The following is a 19,106-nucleotide window of genomic DNA, read 5'->3' as shown; positions in this document are numbered from 1 at the left end:
TTCTAATTCAAACTAGGAGAATGTGCTCATCACATTGCCTACATTTGGTGAGCATCCCCCATCCTCAAACTAAGCTGTGTTTGGCTGGGAATCCCCAGCTTGCCTCTTCCTTGTTCTCCCCCTCCCAACTCCTGAGGTCCTGAATTTTTCCTCCAATAACAAATCAGGTGGGAGGGTGATGGGGGAGGAGGAGCCCTCAGAGATGACCAGCCTGGTGGGAGGGGGGGGGGGGTGGCCTGCGTGGAACGGGAGTTCTGGGGTGCAGTTTGGGGGTCTGGGTGGAGTCTACAGCGGAAGAGGGATCGTCTCCGTGGCCACGGCTGTCCAGGTGATGGAGGGCAGGGCTTGGGGCGGAGAGGGAGGAAGGGTCCTGAGTGCCTGAGTCTGAGTGTGTTTGGAGGAAAAAGGGCCTCAGAGATTGGAGGAGCCTCCCAGAGTGGGCTGGCTGAAAACCGGAACGTGTGCTGAGATCTTTCTTCCTTCTTCACTGGAGCTGGTATCCTTCTGCCTTCTGCTCTAAGACTGGAGCTCCCTCAGCCTTCTTTCCTCAGATCCCGGATCACACTGTCTTCTCTTGGACCTGAGATCTCTGCCTTCTGGAGGCCATCTCTGGGTGCAGGTGCCAGGTGGGTCTGAGCCAGCCCCTCACAGACCTGCTGGATGTTCATCCCATTGGGTCTCATCCTCCCCCTCTAACCCTGTGCTGAGTCTAGCTCCAGGTCCCCCTGGAGCAGTCCTCCCTCCCCAGCCTGGTCCTTGGACAAGCTTCCTCCTGCTAACTCTTTTGCAGACTCCCGATCACTTCTCAAGAGTCTGGGTCTACCCACTCAACCCCCGGATTTAAGATTGTGTTACCTTCTCACAAAATTCACACCTCGCTGTCAGGGACCCAGGAATCCTGCTTGAGTGAAACAAAGCTGAAAGTCTTGAATGAACCTGGAAATGCCCATATGAAGGCCTGGATCTGCCTCCAAGGAACAGGGCCCCTCAAGCCATTTTTCATTCAGACACTAGGTTTATTCTGTTGCCTATAGAAGAGGGTGAGATGGTTTTGTTTTTTAATCTGCCCATTTGGTCTGGTCAAAACTGACTTTTATAGGGAAAAAGGAAAGATGGTGGGAAGATTTCGGGTGGGTTTGAGGGGTGGCAGATTGCCTGTGGTGATCCTGAGGTAAAGGAGAAGGGGCCTGAGGTGATTAGGAGGTAACCCACTAAGAAGGGTTGGGCTGGGTGGGGGCCACAAATACAGGATAATTGAGAGGATTGTTCAGTACCTAGGTGTAGGTGGGGGAAAGATCAGGAGCTGGATTGCTCTTTTCTGCCCATGTCCTGGACCCAGTCAGAGGGAAGTCTCTGATTCAGGAGCTATGCAGGTTCTGACTGCTCTTATTCCACTTGGGATCCCACTTACCTTCTGCCCCTTGTTATCTGAATAAGAATGGGAGAAAGGAAGGGGAAAGAAGAGTAGTAAGAGGTGGTGGGACCCCTACCTCTCAGAATCATTCTCTGTCCTGGGGGCAGGCCTCACCTCCTGTAACTTCCTATAGGCCAGCCTCCTACCCTAGGATCCTTCTGTCCCCAGCTCAGTCTGCAGAAGACCAAAGCCTGGCCTAGTCTGGGAGTGTCGAGCCAGAAGGAATGGCCTTTGGCAGCTGCAGACCCCCACCCCAGGTGAGTGCACTCTGTCCACAGACTTGACCCCCAAAGAGGCCATTTCCATAGACAAAGTGGATTGTCTGTGAGGCTGACAATTCCCTCCCTATGGATTGTTCCTTTACAAAAATAGGCAGGACATTGAAAACAGTAGTAAGAACACCACTCTGTTCTCTGTCCTTTGAATTAATCCTTGGCATATTGGCATCACAATCACCAACTACCCCTCATCCCCAGTTGCTGCCCTCCTAAGACCTCTTCACTCATTTCTCTCTGTTCTGTAGGGGTCTTGTCTTTGCTCCTGTTTCCATGCCTGGCACCCTTCCCCCACATATCCATAGGACTTCTTCCCCCTGCCCTTTGCCTCTTTGTCGAAGCTCTCCCTGGCAGACTTGAAAGACAGGATTCTCTGCTTATCTTCCGTGGTCTAATCTGCACAAATGGTTAATCTGTCAGTTGCATGCTGTCTTGTAGTTGGGCATTATAAGGGCACACTGAGGGGACAGTGAGGGGTGCCAGGAGTAAATACCATGAGCCTGGGCTGAGATGCTGCTGGCCTCCTGCATACTGTGCTCCTGTGTTTCTGCAAAATATTGCAACTCTAAAAAACAGGTTGAGGTGGTCTCTGGCTTACGTTCCCATATTCTAAGGCCCTCCCAGGACTATTTGGACTAGGCCAAAGAAAAGAATGCCTTCTTTAGCTGTTACTTAATTAGCATATATTAAGGGCCCAGTACCTCCCTTGTTAGAGAAGATATAAGAAAGGACTGAGTAGGGGAACTATTCAAAATTCTGGAAGTTTTCTTTTCCAGTGGGGGAGAGGGAGGTCCTAAAGGAGACACTCAGTTCTTATCAAAGAGGCATAGGGCTCAAAAGCAAAGACCCAGTGGAGTGTCTTTCTTTCTCCCCCAAATCCACTTTTGACCATCTTCACAACAACCCTATAGGGTAGGTGCTTTTCTTATCTTTATTTCACAGTTCAGGAAACTGAGGCCAACAGATTCAATGCGTTACCAACTAGGGTCACATAACTAGTCAGTGGCTGAGGCAGCATTTGAACTCAGATCTGCATGATCTTCTCCCATTCCAGAGCTCCATCCACAATGTATTTGTGTGCTCACCTTCCCACAACTCCTAAAGCATTGACTGGTGCTGTTGTCATTGCTGTCAGTTTTGCAGAGTGTGAGATGAATTCTCTGTGGTTTACTTTTCTTAGTGTTTTGGGGCATTTTTTCATGTGGCTGGGAATTCTTGGCAGTTGGTTCTGATAATTTTTTGTTCAGATCCTTTAACCATTTATCTACTGGGGAATGGTTATTTGTTGTTTTCCAGTTGTTTTAGTCTTGTCTGGCACTTTGTGACACACTGGGGTTTTCTTGGCAGAGATACTGGAGTATTTCCCCATTTCTTTCTCCAGCACATTTTACATAGGAGGAACTGAGACAAACAGGGAGAAGTGACTTGCCCAGGGTCACGTTGCTAGTAAGTGTCTGAGGCTAAATTTGAACTCAGATCCTCCTGACTCCAGCAGGTTCTACGTATGCAGTCATGTAAAGCATTTCCATATTAGTCACTTCATGGGGGAAAAATTCAAAGGAAAAGGAAAGCAAGTGAAAAGTAGTATGCTTTAGGTCTATATTCTGAATCAGTTCTTTCTGTGGAGCAGGATAGGATTTTTCATTGTGGATCCTTTCAGAACGTCCTAGTTTATTATATAGCTGAGAATAGCTAAGTTGTCACTGTTGTTCATCATATAATATTGCTGTTAGTTTGTAAAATGTTATCCTGCATCTGTTTATTCTGCATCAGTTCATTTCAGTCTTCCTAGGTTTTTCTGAAATCATCCTGCTTGCCATTTTCTGTAACACAATCGTATTCCGTTGCATTCATATACTACCACTTGTAAAGGCATTCCCCAATTCATGGGCACCTCCTCAATTTCAAATTCTTTGCCACCATAGAAAGAATTATTGTAAATACCCTCATATGAGTAGGTCCTTTTCTCTCTTTTTAAAAAAATGTTTTGTGGATAGCAACTTTGTAATGTTATTGGTGGGTCAAAGGACAACCACCTTATATAGCATTTTGAGTACACTTCGAAATTATTTTCTGTAATGGTTGGATCAGTTCACAAATCCAGCAACAGTGTGTTAGTGCCTCAGTTTTCCTATTTCTCTCCAATATTTTATGATTTTCCTTTTCTGTTTTATTACTCAATTTAATAGGTATGAGGTTGGTTTTAATTTGAGAGTTGTTTTCAGTTTTCTTTTTCTAATCAATAGTCCTTTAGAGAATTTTTATATGATTATAAATACCTTTGATTTCTTTGTTTGAAAAATGCCTATTCATTTCCTTTGACCATTTATCAGTTGGCTTGTGATTTGCATTCTTTTCAATTTTGACTCAGTGGTCTTATCTGTATATTTGAGAAATGAGGCCTTTATCAGAGATACTTGCTGTAATTTTTTTCCCAGTTGTCAACTTCCCCTGTAATCTTGGTTGTATTGATTTTATTTCTGAAAGAAAAACACTTTTAAACTTAGTACAATCAAATTTACCTGTTTTACATCTATTAATGAATTTTATGGTTGAGTTAATTGCATTCATATTTGCATCTATGATACCTGTGTATATCCCTCCAGCCTATTTCTCCTTCTCACTCTCTCTTTCTTTGACCTTTTACCCTCTCTCCACACCCGTGTTTTGCCTCTGACCAATGCCTCCCCCAGTCTACCCTTCTTCTACAGTCTCTCCCCTCCCCCCTTAACCAAGTCCCTTTCTACTTCCATGTAGGATGAGTGAGATATCTGTACCCATCTAAGCATGTATGTTATTCCCTCTTTGAACCAATTTTAATAAGAGTAAGGCTCAAGCCCTGCATTCCCACCTCCTCTGTGTTCATCCTTCACTGTAATAGCTCTTCTTTGCTTCTTTTATATGACAGTTCACCCCCATGTACCTTTCTCTTCCTTCTTCTTGGAGTGTCATTCTCTTTCTCACCCCTTAGTTTTGTTTTCTTGAATGCCACCCCATCACAATTAATGTATTCTGTCAATGTATACTCCTTCTAATTGCCCTAATAGTCATAAAGTTCTTCAGAGTTCCAGGTATCCTCTTCCAATGTAGGAATATAAACAATTCAACCTTATGGAACCTTTTGTTTTCTCTTTCCTGTTTACCTTTGGATGTTTCTCTTGGGTCTTGTATTTGAAGACCCAATTTTTGTTCAGCTCTGGTCTATTCATTAGGAATGCTTGAATATATTCTATATACTGAATATCCATTTTTTGTTTCCCCTCAAGAATGATGTTCACTTTTTCTGGGTATGTGATTCTTGGTCACCATCCTAGTTCCTTTGTTTTGCTGAATATTATATTCCGTAATCTCTGTTTTGTTTTGTTTTTTATGTAAAAGTTTCCTACTTTTGTGTTAGCCTGACTGTGCCTCCATGACATGTGAATTGCTTCTTTCTGGCTGATTATACTCTTTGTTTTCTTTGAGCTGGGAACTCTGGAATTCGTCTATAATATTCTCTAGAGTTTTCATTTTGCATCTTTTTTAGGAGACGATTGGTGAATTCTTTCAATTTCTGTTTTACCCTTTGGCTCTTAAGATATCAGATCTGTGCCAGGAAAATACCAGATGGGGTCATGGAGGGTCAGACATGACTGAAGCAACTGAACAGCAGCAGTGACATCGATATAGAGTATATTGTAGGGTACTGTATGAGATGTTGGTCTAGTCCTATTTCCTGACTCCACAGTGTTTACTTTAACCAAATAAGGAGTTTTTCCTCAATCAGTCTATTTTCCAGTTTACCAAACATGGTGTAACTGAGTTCTGATGATTCTGAGTCTCCCTTGTTTGATGTGTTCCATTCATTTCTCTCTCTCTCTCTCTCTCTCTCTCTCTCTCTCTCTCTCTCTCCCTCTCTCTCTCCCTCTCTCTCCTCTTCTCTTCTCTTCTCTTCTCTTCTCTTTCTCTTATTATTATTGATGTTTTTTAGTCATGTTCAAGTCCTTGTGACCCAATTTGGGGTTTTCTTGGCAGTGATGTTGGGGTGGTTTTTATTTCTCCAGCTCATTTTTCAGATGAGGAAACTGAAGCAAACAGAATTAGGTGCCCTGCCCAGGATTACATAGCTAGGAAGAGTCTGAAACTGAATTTGAACTCAGATTTTTCTAACTTCAGGCCAGCATTCTATTCATTCTGCCCCCAGGTACCCCCATCATTTCAGGACTATAGAATTAAATATTGTTGTTAAGTCTCCATTTGGTTTTAATCTTTTGTTGTCTTTGAGCCAATTTTCATTCTTATTTTATTACAGAATGAAAGGCTATATTGATAATTTCTGCCTTTTTACATATGTTTGAGTATCTTTCTACCCTAGTCCACAGTGATTTTTTGCAAAAATTCCATGGATTGCAAAGAAACAAATAACGACTTCAGTTTTGATTTTATTTCTAAAGACATTTGACTGATTTTTTTGGTAATCATTGAACATCCTGTTTTGTCCCACATGGATAATTACATATTTTAAGGATAAATCTCCCTGTACTGCATACTGACCTTCACTGCTCTCTGGACACATTGTTCCATTCTGTGCTCATGTCTAGTAGGTTTGCAATAGTCTCAAATATTTCAGTTTCCTTTTCATTGCATTTGAAAGTTTTTCTCCTCATGACTTTTAGAACTCTCATCCTCCAGGACCTGACAGTCTAACAGAGGAAGGCAACACACACACACCACACACACACAAATGATAAATAGTTTGGAATGAGGCATTATGAAGTGCAAGATGAATAATTCTGATTACATTAAACTGAAAAGTTTTTGCACAACCAAACCCAGTGCAAGCAGAATTCAGAGGGATGTAGTGTATTGGGAAAGAATTTTTACAGCTCATCTCAGGGATAAAGACCTCATATCTAGAGTTTATAGAGAACTGAGTCAAAAGTACAACAATGCAGCTCATTCCCCGAATGAGAAATGGTCAAAGGATATGAACAAGCAATTTTCAGAGGAAGAAATTAAAGATATCTATAATCATATGAATAAATGCTCTAAGTCACTTTTGATTGGAGAGATGCACACCAACTCTAAGGTACTATATCACACCTATCAGATTGGCAAACATGACAGAACAGGAAAATGATAAATGTTGGAAAGGATGTGGGAAAGTTGGAACACTAATTCATTGTTGGTGGAGCTGTGAGCTGATCTAACCATTCTGGAGGGCAGTTTGAAACTATGCCCAAAGGGCTACAAAAATGTGCATAGAGGGGCGGACCAAGATGGCGGAGTAGAAAGACGCACATACACATAGCTCCAAACCCACAACCCATAGAACATCTACAAAAAAGTAACTCACGGCGAATTCTGCACCCAGAGGCCACAGAACATTGGAGCGAGGGAGATTTCTGTTCCAGAGAGACCTGCAAACCTCTCGAAAAAGGTCCTTAGCACCGTGGACTGGGAGCTGAGTACAGCCCGGCCGCAGCCGCGGCACCGAGAGGAAAAGATCCGAGCGGGCTTCAGGGATGGAATCTCCAGCAGCCACGCGGGTCCCTCTACCCACAGGTGACAGGGGTCGGTGAGAGGGTCTCTTTGGTGGGTCGAGAGGGGAGTGGGGTGCCCCCATAACTCAGGCCCCCTTGGGAGGCAACAGCGGAGGCGGGAGCAGACCGGGGCTCCCCAAGCAGGCAGGAGCCTGGATCCATTGTTGAAGGTCTCTGCATAAACCCCCTGAGGGAACTGAGCCTGTGAGGCAGCCCTGCCCCAACCTGAGCACCTGAACTTAATCTCACACTGAATAGCAGCCCTGCCCCCACCAAAAGCCCTGACGCTGGGAAGCAGCATTTAAATCTCAAACCCCAAGCGCTGGCTGGGAGGATCCAGAGGCGAAGTGGGTGTGAAGAGAATATTCAGAAGTCAAATCACTGGCTGGGAAAATGCCCAGAAAAGGGAAAAGAAATAAGACTATAGAGGTTACTTTCTTCGGGAACAGGCATTTCCTCCCTTCCTTTCTGATGAGGAAGAACAATGCTTACCATCAGGCAAAGACACAGAAATCAAGGATTCTGTGTCCCAGCCCACCCAATGGGCTCAGGCCATGGAAGAGCTCAAAAAGAATTTTGAAAATCAAGTTAGAGAGGTGGAGGAAAAACTGCGAAGAGAAATGAGAGGGATGAAAGAAAAGCATGAAAAGCAGATCAGCTCCCTTTTAAAGAAGAACCAAAAAAATGTTGAAGAAATTAACACCTTGAAAACTAGCCTAACTCAATTGGCAAAAGAGGTTCAAAAAGCCAATGAGGAAAAGAATGCTTTCAAAAGCAGAATTAGCCAAATGGAAAAGGAGATTCAAAAGCTCACTGAAGAAAATAGTTCTTTCAAAACTAGAATGGCACAGATGGAGGCTAAGGACTTTGTGAGAAAGCATGATATCACAATACAAAACCAAAAGAATGGAAAAATGGAAGATAATGTGAAATATCTCATTGGAAAAACAACTGACCTGGAAAATAGATTCAGGAGAGACAATTTGAAAGTTTTGGGCCAACCTGAAAGCCATGATCAAAAGAAGAGCCTAGACATCATCTTTCGTGAAATTATCAAGGAAAACTGCCCTGAGATTCTAGAACCAGAGGGCAAAATAAATATTCAAGGAATCCACAGAACACCGCCTGAAAGAGATGCAAAAAGAGAAACTCCTAGGAATATTGTGGCCAAATTCCAGAGTTCCTAGGTAAAGGAGAAAATATTGCAAGCAGCTAGAAAGAAACAATTCAAGTATTGTGGAAATACAATCAGGATAACACAAGATCTAGCAGCCTCTACATTAAGGGATCGAAGGGAATGGAATAGGATATTCCAGAAGTCAAAGGAACTAGGACTAAAACCAAGAATCACCTACCCAGCAAAACTGAGTATAATACTTCAGGGGAAAAATAGGTCTTTCAATGAAATAGAGGACTTTCAAGCATTCTTGATGAAAAGACCAGAGCTGAAAAGAAAATTTGACTTTCAAACACAAGAATGAAGAGAAGCATGAAAAGATAAATAGCACAGAGAAGTCATAAGGGACTTACTAAAGTTGAACTGTTTACATTCCTACATGGAAAGACAATATTTGTAACTCTTGAAACTTTTCAGTATCTGGGTAGCTGGTGGGAATACACACACACACATGCACATGCCCATGCACACACACATAGAGACAGAGTGCACAGAGTGAATTGAAGAGGATGGGATCATATCTTAAAACAATTGAATCAAGTAGTGAGAGAGAAATATATTGGGAGGAGAAAGGGAGAAATGGAATGGGGCAAATTATCTCTCATAAAAGAGGCAAGCAAAAGACTTATTAGTGGAGGGAAAAAGAGGGGAGGTGAGAGAAAAACATGAAGTTTACTCTCATCACATTCCACTAAAGGAAGGAATAAAATGCACACTCATTTTGGTATGAAAACCTATCTTACAATACAGGAAAGTGGGGGATAAGGGGATAAGCAGGGTGGGGGGGATGATGGAAGGGAGGTCATGGGGAGGAGGGAGCAATTTGAGGTGGACACTCATGGGGAGGGACAGGATCAAAAGAGAGAATAGAAGTAATGGGGGATAGGATAGGATGGAAGGAAATATAGTTAGTCTTATACAACACTACTATTATGGAAGTCATTTTCAAAACTACACAGATATGGCCTATATTGAATTGCTTGCCTTCCAAAGGGAAGGGATGGGGAGGGAGGGAGGACAGATTTGCAGACAGGGGCAATTAGAACACTCAGTGTTTTGGGGTGGGGGGAGGGGACAAAAGGGGAGAAAATGTGGAACCCAAAATTTTGTGAAAATGAATGTTAAAAGTTAAATAAATTAATAAAAAAAATGTGCATACACTTTGACCCAGCAATATGGCTTCTAGGACTGTATCCCCAAGACATCATAAAAATTGGAAAGGGTCCCACATTGTCCCTTATCCCGAATCCAGGCACACATGCCATTATGAAATTGACATACAATATTGATGAACTTCTCTGGGCAACCAAATTTTGACATAATTTTCCATAAGCCCTCCCTCATGACTAACAGTGTCAAAAGCCTTGGTCAGATCTACAAATGTGTACGGACCTCTGTTCTGCTCCTGGCATTTCTCCTGGAGGTGGCGGGCAGCAAACACCTTATAGACTGTTCTTTGGCCTTTTCTGAAGCCACGCTGGCTCTCAGGTATATGCCCATCTTCCAGGTGAAGGATCAGACTATTAAGGAGGACTCTAGCAAGAACTTTGCCAGCAATGACTAAGAGAGAGATCCCCCTGTGATTGTCACAGGACAGTCTATTCCCTTTACTCTTATAGAGATGGACAGTGGAGGCATCTTTGAACTTCTGAGGGATAGCCTCCTCTTGTCATATAACCTGGACAAATTCAGTCAGCTTTTGTGTGAGCAGTGGTCCACCTACCTTGTAAATATCAGCTGGAATAGAATCAGCACCAGGTGCTTTGCCATGTGAAAGGAGCCTAATGGCCCTCAAAACCTCTTCTTCAGTTGGAAGTTCAGCTAAGGAGGGATTGACTTCCACCTGAGGTAAATGGTCAGTGGCCTCAGCATAGATTGATGATGGTCTGTTGAGAACACTATGGAAGTGTACAGTTCATCTCTCTAGGATCATGTTCTTATCACTAATCAAGGTGACTCCATCAGCACTGAGTAGTTGTGATGCACCATAGGTTTCTGGTCCATAAACAGCTTTCAGGGAATCATAAAAGCTCTTTGGATTGTTACTATCAGCATAAAACTGAATTTCATCTGCTTTCTTACTGAGCCAGGAATCCTGCATCTCTCTAAACTTTGATTGTACTTTGCTTGTGACAGAGTGAAATGCGGCTTTAGAGGTGGATGAACTATCCTGCTGGTAAATCCTGCAGAGTTCTCATTTTTCATTTAGCAGCTTCTGAATTTCCCCATCATTTTCATGAAACCAGTCTTGGTGTTTGCAAGTGTTCTGACCTAGATAAGCAAATGCAGTGCTGTACACCAAATGTCTGAGAGCTGCCCACTCCTTTTCTGCTCCACTGTTACCAACTGTGTGTTGGCTCAACTTTCCCTCCAAGTCAGCAACAAGCTGTTCTTGCAGTCCTAGGAAATGCATTACCTAAATCATCAACCCATGTCCCTTGCTTGATCTCTAGGACTCACTCTTTGGCCCCTTCTTGGAGAATTGTTGGGCAGATTCATTGAATTTGACAGCCACTCTCAGTTTGATAAAGTGGGTAGTAGAATTTCCCAGGTATTTCATAGTAAGAGATTCTTCAGGAGCCTAGAAAGAAGTCTCGACTTATCTTCACTGTGGATCTCATCAGGTCCCATCAGGGTTAAAACCAAAGAAAGTTCACTGAAATAAGAGATAAGGTGCAAAAACGAAGGAGACAGAGACTGAGGCCAGAACCTGCATTTTCCAAATAAGACAGAGACCAGAATATAGGGATTGAGGTAGAAACTGGGGCCTGCTGTCGGTCATGGGCCCTTGAAGTCTGTCAGTAATCATGAATTAAGCACTTCCAGTTTTGGGAAGGGTAAAGGCAGTCCTTGTTGTTAAGGAGCTGCCAATCTGTCATAGAACATGGAAATGGTTGAGAAGAAACAACAGATCAGGAACCTTGGTCATAGCTGATCTAGGGAAAGGAGAGTCTTTGAGAGTGGAAAGCTATCTAGTTCAGTGGGATACACTGGAATAAAGGGAAACTCAAGGAGTGAAATTAATAGTAGTTTAAGGAGAATTGAATTAAGGAAGACTCAAAATCGAGAGAAGAATGAGAAAAAATCCAGGTATACCTCAGCCATATTGCAGAATCAATTCCTGAGCTCTGCAGTAAAGCAAATAGTGCAATCAAATGAGTCACCTGAATTTTTTTTCAATGCATATAAGTTACATTTTTTATATATTGTTGTCTATTACATGTACAATACTGTTTTGTTTTTTGAAAGTACATATTTTAATTTGAAAATATGTCACTGGTAATAAAAGCTACCTATGTCTGAACCTTCAGTGAGCACCAGTCTTCTTTCTGGTGGGGTGTTTGGTCCAGTGTTGCTGGCTGTTGACTTGTCAGAGTTGTGATTGCTCAAGGTTGGCTGCTGCCATGCCAGTTTTTAAAAATAAGGCTACAGAGAAGGTTACCACATAAATTGACTCTTCCCTTGAACTTAAAGGTACATTGTAGGCTTATCAGTTGGCCTAATTTCAATATTTTTGTGTCTCAGAGAATAGGGAGACCCAAAGAGAGGGAGAATAAAGTCATGGATACAAAAATATTTTTTTCTCACCAAAGGTAGAACAAATGTAAGTGCCATGGAGAAGGGCCATCTAGTTCCCTTGACAGAACATGCCCACTTTCAGGGTTGGTGGTCTAATCTTACCTGCAGGGATACTTTTCAGGTCACTCAGCCATTCTGAGCTCATAGCTTTACTATGGTTGTTTTAAGAATGCTAGGTCTGCCAGTTTCACATGTGTTCTTGAGGATCCAATGTTCTTGTCTGTGAAGCTCTCTCTAAATCAAGTTATCCTGCAAATTTGAGATAATGGCATTTTCTAACAATTGTGATTGTGTCTTTTATGACTTCTTCACCTGGGGAAGTATCATGTAGATCAGTTTACTTTCTTGCAGTGGAGGGAAAGGTTTCTAATTATATGCCTGTGTCCATGTGTCTCTATGTATGTTTTACTGTTTGTTTTTTTGCAGAAGGAATGATTAGACCTGGAATGAAAGTGACTAATGAAACCCTAAGGATTTCTGTGAAGGAAAGACACCAAGGACACCTCATGAGTGATGGTCCCTGTGACTTCACTGGGAGAGAAATCTGTGCTATGAATCACAGAAACCACACAGGAGAAAAACCTTATGTTTGTCATGATTGTGGGAAAAACATGAGTCAACAGTCATCTTTGAATTACCGCCAAAAAATTCATACTGGAGAGAAACCACATGAGTCTCTTGAATGTGGTGTACCTTTTAGTGAACACTCGTCCTTCCTTATTCATTACGTTATTCACAGTGACACAAAACCTCATGAATGTAGTTGGTGTGGAAAGACTGGGACTTGCAGCTGTAGTCTTGCTGGGCATCAGAGCATGGAGACTAAAGAGCAACCTTATGTATATGATAAACTTGGAAAGGCATTCCCACAGAGGTCCAGTCTTACTCAGCATCAGAGAATCCACAATAGTCAGACACCTTATGAATGTAATCGTTGTGGAAGTCCATTCAGACTTAAACGCCATCTTACTGTACATCCACAAATCCACATTGGGGAGAAATGTTATGCATGTAATCAATATGCAAAGACTTTCACAATGCACTCCCATCTTGCTGAACATCAGAGAATCCACACTGGTCACAAACCTTAAGAATATAATCTATGTGGCAAAGTTTTCAGTTCAAGTTCCATTCTTCTTGTACATCAGAGGATCCTCACTGGAGAGAAACCTTATGAGTGTATTCAGTGTGGAAAGGCTTTCACAAAGAGCTCCAGTGTTGCTGCACATCAGAGAATCCACACTGGAGAGAAACCTTATGAATGTAATCAATGTGGAAAGACTTTCACAAGGAACTCCAGTCTTACTGCACGTAAGAGTATCCACACTGGAGAGAAACCTTATAAATGTAATCAATGTGGAAAGACTTTCACATGCAGCTCCAGTCTTGCTGTACATGAGAGAATCCACAATGGAAAGAAACCTTAGGAATGTAATCAGTGTGGAAAGGCTTTCAGAGAAAACTACGAACTTGATAGACATCAGAGAATTCAAAGTGCAAAGAAACTATGTATGTGGAATCAATGTCCAAAGGCTTTCACTTGTAGCTGCACTCTTACTGCACATCAGAGAATCCACAGTTGAGAGAAACCTTGTCAATATCATGAATGTGGAAATGCTTTCAGATTAAAGCTCCAACTTCCTGTATACCAGCAAATACACACTGGAGAGAAACTAAATATGATAAAACCTTTTATGTACACTCTCAACTTACTGTACAATTCTGATGAAAACAACATGACATAATTTTGGGGTAATCATTTAGTGTTACTTACTGAATAATTAATTAAAAAATGGTCTTGTAGCTTTATCTTGTATGTTCATCCTTTGCCAAAGAAGATCATGTCATCAGAGAAATAATGACATGACTTGCACTTGACTTTGTTTTGAGTGAGCAAGGGCTGTGCAGGTCATCAGCCTTACTTCTCCTCTGGAGCCACCTGAATCCAGTGACCAGATATTTATCAGGATGACTGGAGATGACTCAGGAGAAGTCACTTAACTTCAAGCCCAAGGTCACACAGCTAGTGAGATTTGAACTCAGGTCCTCCTGACTCCTACACTGGTACTTTAAGCTATATCTTGTAAGTGAAAGATGAATAATGGAGGCCTCTCAATACTTTATATGCTCTTAGATAAGTAGGTGTTGCCAACAAGCATCAATTAATTCTGATTGGTTAAACCTTGATGAGAATGAATATTATAATGAGGTGGATTTAGGTTAATGAAGAGCTGGGGGGACATGACTCGACTCAATCTTGGACAAAAAGACTTATTTCTATCCAGATCATCCTAACTTATGGCAATCTACACCTGAAGGGAATCCACTTCCCCTCAGCACTGTCTGACTGAAGCAGAAGGGTCAGAATTTAATTGGACTAAAAGCTTTATAACTTTTGGTCAGATCTAAACTTTCCCACTTGGCTAAGTCTTCCCCAAGATTTCTTCTCGTTGTCAGCCCTGCTCTTCAAAGGCTGGCTGAATCAGGGGTTGATTTCTGAATGAGGAAATTCAGGGCATAAAGCCCTGAAAATGGATTGAATTTATTTATCTCTGAAATTCCAAGGTTTCTGATGACTCTCTCCTAGGGTGAAGCCTGCCACTGGCTTCCTCACTTATCTGCACTCTGCTGCTGTAGTGAGAGACCTTTCCTGTTCACCCTCCAAAGCTGTGCTGACTGGTAATCTGCTTCAGTGCTCCAAAATTGGTTCTAATCCATTAATACAAGATTGTTTGGAGGGGAAATTGGAAGAGCCCAGATAAATTAGTGCCTTGCCTTGCCATGCTTGCTCCAGAAGTCCTCATTCCCAGTTTTGCAGGAAATAATTCCCTTCACAGTTCAAATTTTCTTAAACAAATCTATGTCTTTCCCATTCAGTTGTTGTCTTCTATTTCTTTGCAAGCTCATTTAAGAAAACCTTGAGGGGGCAGGGCCAGGGTGGTGCAGTAGAAGGACAGACCTACTCTAGCTCTCCCCCCATAGCCCATAAAATACCTGTAAAAAATGACTAAACAAATTCTAGAGTAGCAAAAGCCACAACATGCCAGAGTGAAACAGATTTGTAAGCCAAGACAGCCTGGAAGGATGACAGGAATGGTCTATTGCACCTGTCTCAGAGCAGAGCACAGGACTGGAGCAGGCTTCAGGGAATGGAATCATGGGTTGCAGCTGTGTTTCCCAAATTTCTCAACCCACAAACTTCAAAGATCAGTAAAAAAGCTCTTTCATGTGGGTGAGAAGGGAGCACTGTGTAGCCCCAGCTTTGGCCCCAGGGCTACGGCAGCTACTGCGGCAGCAGCACACTGTCCACTTTTGGAGTCCTCAGCCCAATGATCCTTGGGGAATCGAGCAGCTGATCTGGGTCTCAGTTCTGAGTGGTGGTCCTGGGGTGAGGAGGAGCTCTGACATGGTGGAGCTGATGGTGGCTGTGGAGAGGGAGCCCTACTCACAGTTCCAGGGCAGAAAAGCATGCTTGTGGTTGCTTACAGACCAAAGCACAAGCCAGCAGAGGAGTAAACTACTCTCTCTTGATTGTGCCACTTTGGGGGAACTGAGAACTAACAAGTCCTTAGAGATATCTCATGGAACAGCTGTACAAATCCTCTGAAGCCTAGGGAAGGATACCCTCCACTTGACAAAGGACTCAAAAGTCAAGTAACTGGCTGGGAAAATCCTTAAAAAAGGGAAAAAATAATCTATAGAAGGTTACTTTCCTTGTGAAAAGGTATTTTCTTCCATTCTCTCAGTTTAGGAAGAACAAAGCATACCATCAGAGAAATACATCAAAGTCAAGACTTCTACATTCAAAACCTCAAAAAAAAAATGCAATGGTCTCAGGCCTTGGAAGAGCTCAAAAAGGATTTTGAAAATCAAGTAAGAGAGATGGAGGACAAGTTGGGAGGAGAAATGAGAGTGATGCAAGAAAATCATGAAAAGTGAGTCAACAGCTTGCTAAAGGAGACCCCAAAAAAATGCTGAAGCAAATAACACCTTTAAAAATAGACTAACTCAAATAGCAAAAGAGGTGCAAAAAGCCAATGAGGAGAAGAAAGCTTTAAGAAGCAGAATTTGTCAAAAGGAAAAGGAGGAGTTTCATAAGCTCTCTGAAGAGAATAGTTCTTCAAAAATTAGAATGGAGCAGATGGAAGCTAATGACTTTATGAGAAACAAAGAAATTGGAAAACAAAACCAGAAGAATGAAAAAAATAGAAGACAGTGTGAAATATCTTATTGAAAAAATAACTGATCTGAAAAATAGATCCAGATGAGATAATTTAAAAATTATTGGCCTACCTGAAAACTATGATCAAAAAAACAGCCTAAAAATCATCTTCCAAGAAATTATCAAGGAAAACTGCTCTGATATTCAAGAGCCAGAGGGTAAAATAGAAATGGAAATAATCCCCCAAATCACCTCCTGAAAGAGTCTCCAAAAGGAAAACTCCTGGGAATATTGTAGCCAAATTCTACAGTTTCCAGGTCAAGGAGAAAGTATTACATGCAGCCAGAAAGAAACAATTCATATCCTGTGGAAATACAATCAGGATAAAACAGAATTTAACAGCTTCTACACTGAGGGATGAAAGGGCTTGCAATGCGATATTCTAGAGATCAAAGGAGCTAGAATTACAACCAAGAATCTCCTACCGAGCAAAACTGAGTATGATACTTAAGGGGAAAAAGTGGAATTTCAATGAAATAGAGGACTTCCAAGCATTCTTGTTGAAAAGACCTGGGCTTGAATAGATAATTTGACTTTCAAATAACATGAAAAGGTAAACAGGAAGGAGAAGACTTAAGGAAGTCACTAAAGTTGAACTGTTTACATTCCTACATGGAAAGATGTTATTTGTAACTTATGAGACATTTTTCAGTATTAGGGTAGTTAGAAGGAATATATAAAATGTACATATGTGTGTGTATATGTGTAGGTATGTGTATGTAGATGAGTATGTGTCTATATATGTATATACCCTAACCCTAAACATACATATGTATATGTGTGTGTATACATATATACATGTTCACACATAGGCAGAGGGCACATGGTGAACTGAATATCAAGGAAGAACACCTAAAAAAAAATTTCCTCTTCAATGGAACGTACTAGGAGTAAGAGAAAGGAAGACGTAGAATGTAGCAAATCATCTCACATAAAGGAGGGAAGAAAGATGAGTGGGGAGATGAAAGGAAAATAAGTGAGCTTTACTGTCTTGGGATTTGGCTTAAGAAGGGAATAACACACACTCAATTGAATATGGAAATCTATTTTACCCTGCAGGAAGGCAACGGAGAAGATGATAGGAGAGGGAAGACAACTGAAGGGACAGCAAATTGAGGAAAGGGATAATCAGAAGTAAACACTATGGTGGGAGGACAGGTCATGGGAGAGAGTGGAATAAATTGAGGGCAGGATAGAGGTAAATGTGCTTAGTCTTTTACAACATAACTATTATGGAAGTGATTTGATTGTTATACATGTGTGACATTGAATTGCTTGTTTTCTCAGTGAGGATGGGGAGGGAATGAGATAATAAGAAACTCAAAGCTTTAATAATGAATTGTAAAAATTTATTGTAGCATGCAGCTGGAAATTAAGATATACAGGCAGTGGAATATAGAAATCTATTTTGCCCTATAGGAAAATAAAGGGGACGAGGGATGGAAGAAGGGTGGGTAATAGAAGGGAGCTCAGACTGAAGGAAGGGGTGGAGGGGTGCATGCTGTTCTGGGGTTGGGAAAGAGGGAGAAAAATTTGAATTCAAATTCTTGTGGAAGTGAATGTTGAGAACTGAAAAATAAATAATATATTTTTAAAAATCGTATATCCATGATATTCTCTGGAATTCTGAATTCATTTGGGTATATATTTTCCCTTTCTCTTTTTCCTTTCCCTTTCCTTCTTTCCTCAGCTATTTGTAAGACTTCATCAGACAGCCATTTTGCTTTCTTGCTCTTCTTTTTCTTTGAATATAATCAGTTGCTGCATCCTCTACAATATTCAGAATTTCTGTGGTTCTTCATGAACTCTCTACCAGATCTAATCCCCTAAATCTAGGTAGCACTTCCAATTCTTATTGATAAGTAATGTCATTTGGATCTGAATTTTGCAATGAAGACCTCAAAATCGGGGTCTCAGTCAGCTCCAGGTCATGTTTTGACTATATAGAATTTCACCACCTGCATCCTTTTCCATAGAAATTGTTTTGGGTTTTCATAGCACTGAGTAATTTTGGCCTCTTTGGAGTCACTGGTTGGAACATAGACTTGTCACTGTAAGGGTGAATGGATCACTTTGGATTTGAACAGTTCCTGACTACACTTTGGAAAAATCTTGCTGGAGATAAAACTTAGGGATCTATTTAACAAGGTTAGGCCTCTTCCAGAAGACCTCATTGCATTTCCCAGTGTGAGACCTCATTAAACATCCAAAATTACTCTGATAAACCCCTAGAAATTTCACTACTTTTCCTCCTGAAATCCTGATGTTTCTCAATATTTTCAATCATATTCCTTCATTATTCTTATACTGTAATTTCTTTAGTTATTCAAATATTGATGGGTATTCACTTTGTTTCTTATTCTTTGTTGGCACAAAAACTGATATAAATATTTTGATAACTGACTGCAATCAGTCTAGACTATTAAAAGTATAGCTAGAGAACGTGATTTTCTATGTAAGATAATTTGGGAAATATATTCAACTGAGTTGATATCATTTGATTGGCAGCAAGTTTTTTTTAATCTCATCAAAACAATAAATTTTGTTTTAAATCTGTAATATTGCTTTGGTTATGCTTCAAATTATTTTTTTGTGATTTGGGGGAATTATTTGATAAAAATGTTAACTTCAAAAATGATAACTAAAGGGTGATGCATTTGTATCTTAGGAAATCAACTTTTTTGATGTGGATACTGTGAAATGAGCTTCTCTCTTAGAGAATATGGTTACAACATTTACGAAAATTATGAAATTCCACCTAGAGCAATATATATGGCAATTCCTACACCTTTGAACCAACTAAGTCTTAAATTTCAAAATAGGATCCCATACTTGAGTCTAACTGACAGATCTTGGAGTGTAGAAAATAAGACAGTGCTTCCAAGCCTCATTATCTGGGGATTCCATCATGTCAATT

General features: G+C 41.2%; 1 protein-coding gene across 1 annotated transcript; it reads left to right on the top strand.

Annotated features, from left to right (window-relative positions):
- Nucleotides 1–482: 482 nt before the first annotated feature.
- On the top strand, nt 483–18,748 carry LOC140522057 (uncharacterized). Its single transcript, XM_072637105.1, has 3 exons — nt 483–626; nt 1,583–1,671; nt 12,394–18,748. The coding sequence occupies exon 3, from the start codon at nt 12,399–12,401 to the stop codon at nt 13,056–13,058; it is 660 nt and encodes a 219-aa protein (XP_072493206.1). The 5' UTR covers nt 483–626; nt 1,583–1,671; nt 12,394–12,398; the 3' UTR covers nt 13,059–18,748.
- The last annotated feature ends 358 nt before the right edge of the window (nt 18,749–19,106 follow it).

This window comes from Notamacropus eugenii, chromosome 1 (genome assembly GCF_028372415.1).
Source record: "Notamacropus eugenii isolate mMacEug1 chromosome 1, mMacEug1.pri_v2, whole genome shotgun sequence".
Classification (NCBI taxonomy): Eukaryota; Metazoa; Chordata; class Mammalia; order Diprotodontia; family Macropodidae; genus Notamacropus; species Notamacropus eugenii.
The sequence above is the reverse complement of the archived record's forward strand: the minus strand, read 5'-3'. Positions and strand labels throughout refer to the sequence as shown.